The sequence below is a fragment of the Eurypyga helias genome, unplaced genomic scaffold (assembly GCF_000690775.1).
Source record: "Eurypyga helias isolate BGI_N326 unplaced genomic scaffold, ASM69077v1 scaffold45586, whole genome shotgun sequence".
In the NCBI taxonomy this organism is placed as follows: domain Eukaryota; kingdom Metazoa; phylum Chordata; class Aves; order Eurypygiformes; family Eurypygidae; genus Eurypyga; species Eurypyga helias.
In genome coordinates this window covers 5,592-11,553 of record NW_010255549.1, presented here as the reverse complement: position 1 = coordinate 11,553, position 5,962 = coordinate 5,592, and the positions used below count along the sequence as shown (strand labels likewise).

Below are 5,962 nucleotides of genomic sequence, written 5' to 3'. Positions count from 1 at the left end.
AATGTTTGCATAGGAATGATATCCTCTTAGGTTTCATAACTCAAGCCTTCTTACATAAACGCCGGCACATTTGCTTTAGAAACTGGAACAAGAGAGGACACATTAGGGCTTCCTGGAGCCTGTGTGTGTACGGGGAGTACAGAGCTTTGCCTTAGCATCACCTTCCATCACCGCCTGCTTCTTACTCCTGCCCTGGCCCCTTTCATTGCAGCCAGTGGTTTTATCAAGGACACCACCTCAGCGGCAGCTGCAGAGGAAATTATCATTTTAATCTGATTAAAATTATCATTTTAATCTTTTTCCAAGTCGGTTGATGGGTGAGATCCTGAACGATCAGGGCTTGGTGGCACTAGCACGCTGCAGCACCGGAATGATGACTTTGTGTTGAAGTGCTTTGTGAAACTACTTTCTGCTCACATAATTCGTGTTGCTGACACTGTGCCTTCCTCCCGAGCAGGTATCTGTGGTGATAAGATGGAGCCTTCCCCGTTTAATAGGAGACAGTGGACTTCACAGTCTTTGAGAATCACTGCGAAAGAGCTTTCTCTGGTCAACAAGAACAAGTCATCAGCTCTCGTGGAGAGGTTTTCCAAGTAAGTGCCGTGAGGGTGCTGCACACAAGCTGTGTGTGTAGGTTGACAGCTGGTACCGTGAACAATGACTACTGCACTGACAGTTGCTTTGCTTCTTAAAAGTAATACAGCTCTGCAGGCATTTAGGTTCCTGGTTTAGTATGTGCTGGGCGGCGCTTTTCCTGGTTGCCGACACCGTATTGTTTCAGCAGTTGGAATTATAACATCTTTCTCCTGGCAGAAAATGAAGTACAGTGTTTTCTGTCAGACTATGAGTTGCAATTTGGTTTTGAGGGCAGAGTATTGGAATGTAGGTGCTCACTGCCATCTCAGTCTTTAACTTCTTAAGCATGAGCTACACACATCTTCACTGTTAACATGGCATTTCCTGCCTGCGAGGAAGCAGCAGTAACGCTTTGTCAGTTAAATGGAGTAGTTCTGTCAGCTGCTGGGGGTAGATGTGACCCTGTAGTACGAGCTCCGTCACAGAATTTCACAGCAGTAACATTCTCACAGACATCCCCTTCCAGATGTCACACAACTTGTGTGGAAAGTTGTATCACCCCTGCCAGTTCCCTGAGGTGGATGGTGGGTCACAGTCACCTCATAAAGCAATACTTTATACACTGAGGAAGCCGAGTGGTGGTGGCATATGTGTGTTTCCTGGTAAAGCTTTTGTTTCCTTAAGGAATATATAGCCTACAGCTTGGATTTTCAGTGGGATTTGGGCATTAATAGTGTCACAGGGTTTTGGAGTGTTTCAGCCTTGAGTGTGGGAGAAACTTTATGGAGTCTGAGAGGGAAGGATAATTGCAGCCTGGACTTGACACAAACATAGCTCTTTGCGTTGCTCTCTAAGTACGCTGTCCTAAGGAGAAGCTGCTTGCTCTGACTACTCTCGTTAAGGTAATTTATTCACTCATTGAAGCTTGATTACAGAACCCGGTCATCTTGCTAAATGTTGGTAATCCTTTGGAAAGGGCTTACTGGAAGTAATCCAAACTGCTATTCCCTAATCAAGTAGAGTCCCTCTACATAAGCAGTGTCAGTTCCTTGGAAAAATAGAGTCCTACTTCCTGTCTTTCCCAACACCGACACTCACAGTGAGCAGCATACTTTTCCTAAATTGCTGTTACCTAACTGTTTGTATGTGAAAACATTTTTCATTCCACACAGTGTTGAGATTATCAGTTTTGCCGGGTCAGAGACATGCATGTTGGAAGAGCAGAGCCTTAACAGTGCGCTGCGGTGGGCTGCCTTACAGAGCGAGTGCTGCCCACGACTCTTCGATCCTTGTTTGTTCTGCAGTGCTCCCCGGCTTCCATCCCATGTGTCTCTGTTGCCTCTTCCACTATTGATCTCTCCTCCTCCATGAACTCACTTTCTCAGCGCATCTCCTTCAAATTGTGGAACCTTTATCCTTCAGAGACATGGGTTACTGTGTTTGCATCGATTAGAGGGGGCAGCTGCACTTCATGAGCAGCTTTCGGCCTGTACACTGAACGCAGCCTGCAGGGCAGAAATAAGTAAGGGTGCGATTTGTCCGCTCTGGTGCGACAAGAGGAGTAATCTGCACTGGAGCACAGTATTCACAGCAGGAAAAAGATCCATCATTATGAAGAAAAAACGAGTAATAGAGCAGGTATCTGCACATAACAATTGTTTTCTTAGGAGCTGAGCCCATGACAGACATTAGTTATCGGTTTGATACCAGCAGTTATTTAAAGTCTGAAGCTGATGACTGTTATTAGGGTCTCATTTACTACCAATAACATACTCACGGTTGTATCAAGAGAAACATCATTTGCCCAAGCAGACGCTGGGTGTCTGAGAAGCTGTGATAAGCAGAGGTCTGCTTACAGGTGGTAAATTTTGCCACTGGTGACCAATTTGCGCGTTTCGGAAGCGAAGTGCCGTCACCCCGCGCAGCGTAATCAGGTCTGTGTGCTCCTGGCTGGGGACGGACTTACGCCCACTGGAGTGGTGTGCAGGTTGCTGGGAGTTTTCTATAGCTTCTTAAAGGACTTTGATTCATGATCCAGGGTGGCTTATCTTCGGAGGGCTGTGATTACTGTTTCCACTGCTGGGATGGTTCAGCTGCTCATGAAGCAACTGCTGAATTGGGGCAGTTTACAATCCAGCATAGTAAAATAAACTGGCACTTATGTAGATTTTTTGCCTATGCCAAGCTGTAATTTGTTACGGTTCGGCAGCTGCTGTATAAATAGCTGAGTTATTCCTGCAAGGGGGCACAGCAGACAGCTGGGTGGCGGAAACAATACAGCTATTCCAAGGTAAACTGCCTGTATTTGAGAATCACAGTGCTTAGGTAATGAAAAATATTAATGTATGCTGTTACTGTAAACTGAATGACTTTGATTGTGTCTGTCACTTTGCATTGGTCTGGTACTATTTGCTACTGTTTTTCCAGCCTCTGGTTTTATTTGATAGATCTGGGAAATCCACAGAATCCTTGGCAGGGAGGGGGATGGGAATCTCAGCTGTCTTGAAGAACATTCAGTATTCTGGTTAAAAACTGTGGGGTTTGTGTTTTGTTTTTTGTCTCCTTCCTCTTTCCCAAAGGTATCAGAAAGCAGCTGAAGAAGCCACTGCTGAGAAAAAAAGGAATGTAAGTATTTGTTTCCTAGGCAATAAGCAACAGCCTGCGATCAGAGCCGATGGGCTATGTGCAGGGCTTCTGTGACAGCTGATGTTTGGAATGTCAGAGTTGCTGCCATGTGTCCTGCAGAAAACCTGGCTTAGGCGTAGCGTTTGCTTTTGATTCATTCTCCCTACCCCTTCCCAGTGTGAATGAAAGGAAAGAAAACCAAGTGCCTTGCCCAAAGCTGTGTGTTGGCTCACCGATTTGCTCCTAAGCAAAAGGCAAAACGAGTTAACCACAACACACGAATATCCACCTCTTTGTTCTTAGCTGTAGGCAGTGGTGTGGTACCTCTTCCTTTCTGAACTGAACTGAAAATGCTGCTTAAAAGGAGCTGCAGCCTCTCTGAAATCTGGGGGGGGTGTCTTTGATAGCTTTACAATCCATTAAGGGGGATCTTCTCTGAAGTGGCTTACCAGGTTCCAAATGCCCCTGATGAGGGAGAGCCGGCCTTTCTGGCTCTGTTACAGCCTTTCATTCCCTCCTGTCGGCGACACTGTCCCTCCTGGTCTGGGCTCAGGGGACCCTGGCTGAAACGCCAGGCGCTAAGGTCGCAGGTCTGCGTATAAGCAGATCCTCAGTTTAGTTTTTAGTGGAACAACTGGCAATCTTTCGGGCTATGTGGGTAAGTCTTTGTTAGACCACGCTGCCTCGATCTCTTTAATGCTTGGGGAGTCGTTCTTTTGCTGTTCTGGATACGTATGATATAATAAGCATTCTGAAAAGTACTCCCCAGCCTTAAATTTTCTTGTTGGTTGTATGATCAGGGAGCAGGCAAGGCCCACGTGAGAATGACTTGCGTTATCAAGTTTGCCAGGATGCCACAGGCACCATGTCCAGGAGGGTCCCTGTGGAAACCTGCACAATCCTAAATCCTTCTCTTACGTTACAACATTCGCTTTACCACTTCAGTACTTTCTATAAAATACAGACAGCGAGCAAGCTGATCTTTTCTGAAGTCTAGGTGGATTCAAGTTAATTTGCAAAGCAGTGTTCAAACTGTGACCAGAAGAGTAATAGGGTGAGAGACTTAAATCCTAATATAGCCGCTAATCCTGTTTAATTCCCGTAAGCCTTGCAGACCTGTTCCACTTGCAATGAGTTGGATACGCAGTAGTCTCCATAAGGGAGAGACAGCAAAAACGCAGTGGTTGCAGGTACTTGATTGGAAGGAATGAAACAGGGGCTGCTCCGTTACCAGAGGTAACTACTTGTAGGCAAAACTGGGCTGGAAAGCACTAGGGTTACTACTGCTCCACGTGTTACCATCTAACTCGTGGTGGTAAGGCGGCGCTTGTGACTCGTGTGCCCGTTTCCTGCCGAAAGCTTTCAGTGCGTTGAGTGAAACAGAAGGAGAATTCCAGCAGATAATTGGTATTTAGGAACGGGAGCAAAAAGAGGCTTGTTGTCAGTGCTTGAGCCTTACGCCGCGTGCTGTGACGTACTGAGGACAGAGCTCTTGTAACTAGATGGCTACTGTTAACTGATAGTAGGGGTGCATAACTGCAGAAAAGCAGTGCTTTCTGAAAGCTAATCGGTAGCTTTTTGGAAGGCTGACCAATTGCTGTCTTCTGAACCAGCTGGAAGACGTGGCCGCGCTTGGCACATCACCGTCTCTCCTGGCTGCTCTTGCTGTTGTCTGCTCGCTCTAGGACTAGGAGACCCTTGTTGTCTGGATTTTGGTCTCTTTTCCTTCATGTGTGGATTCAAGCCTTTTGTGTGTCATTTAACTCATTAGAGCTTGACTCCCTTTTTCCTTATAAGGCCATCCTGTTTGCTCACTTCCTGCTTTAGCTCCTGACTTTTCTCTTCTCCCCCCTCCTCCCTTTCCTATCCTGGATGCTTTCTCCATGTGGCACAGTTGTAACTACTCACAGCTGTCTGCAGGAGCGGAGGGCTGCGATCAGCCCTGAGCCTTTAGCTTCCTTTTGCATAGAAAGGAAGTGCTTTAGTGCTTCATCAGGCATAACTGGAATTAACTTCTGGTTCTTTGCAGAACGCAGAAAATCTTCCCCCTCATTTCAAAAGGGGGAATCTGAGCGTACTAAAGAAGAAGTGGGAGAATCCAGTGCTGGGAACGGAGTCTCGGAAGGAAACGCTACGAAACAGCTGTGCTGAGGTTAAGCACAAGGTCGCCAGCCCCGGGCTTGGAGCCGGGAGCAGCCCAGCTTCTTCCTCAGACCCGGAGCAACCCCCGGGGGCTGCCGCCGCCACCCAGACCCCTTCCAGCACCCCTGGCCAGCTGCAGTGTCCTGCTGGGGACAGCAGAAAGTCCAAAAGCCACTCAGCGGAGAGTGGTAGCATGGAAAACTGTCTGAGAGAGTGCCGAGAAGTGGAAAAGCCTGAAGCCATGGAAAACACGGACTCTTCGGGGAAGATTGAGAAATACAGCGTCCCGCTGAACAAGCTGAAGATGATGTTTGAAAAGGGCGAAGCGGCTCAGGCCAAGGTAAGGATCTGTCCCTTCACAGCTTCAGAGAAACTAAACCTCTGCTGCCGCTTTGGCACCAGGAAAAGCCCCTGGAGGGAGTGGCTCCGAACTATTGACTCTGCACATAATTGTATTATTCATTGTTTGAGCTGCAGCGTAACGTAGCTGGTGTTAGTAACTTATTTGAACACACAGTTAGGCGCAGAGAGCTCGTGTTTGGGACTATTTGTGATTGCTTGTTGGAGATGTAAGAAAGGGGTACAGTTACAGGCAGGAAAGTAAGTATGGAAGTTGTTA

At 47.2% G+C, this 5,962-nt stretch overlaps 1 protein-coding gene across 1 annotated transcript; it reads left to right on the top strand.

The window, feature by feature from the left end:
- Nucleotides 1–474: 474 nt before the first annotated feature.
- LOC104510937 (LIM domain and actin-binding protein 1-like) lies at nt 475–5,683 on the top strand (the record flags this gene model as incomplete). The annotated part of the gene is made up of 3 exons (XM_010153352.1): nt 475–593; nt 3,156–3,201; nt 5,231–5,683. Coding segments are annotated over exons 1-3 (618 nt in total), but the record flags the coding sequence as incomplete, so codon positions are not given.
- Nucleotides 5,684–5,962: the final 279 nt, after the last annotated feature.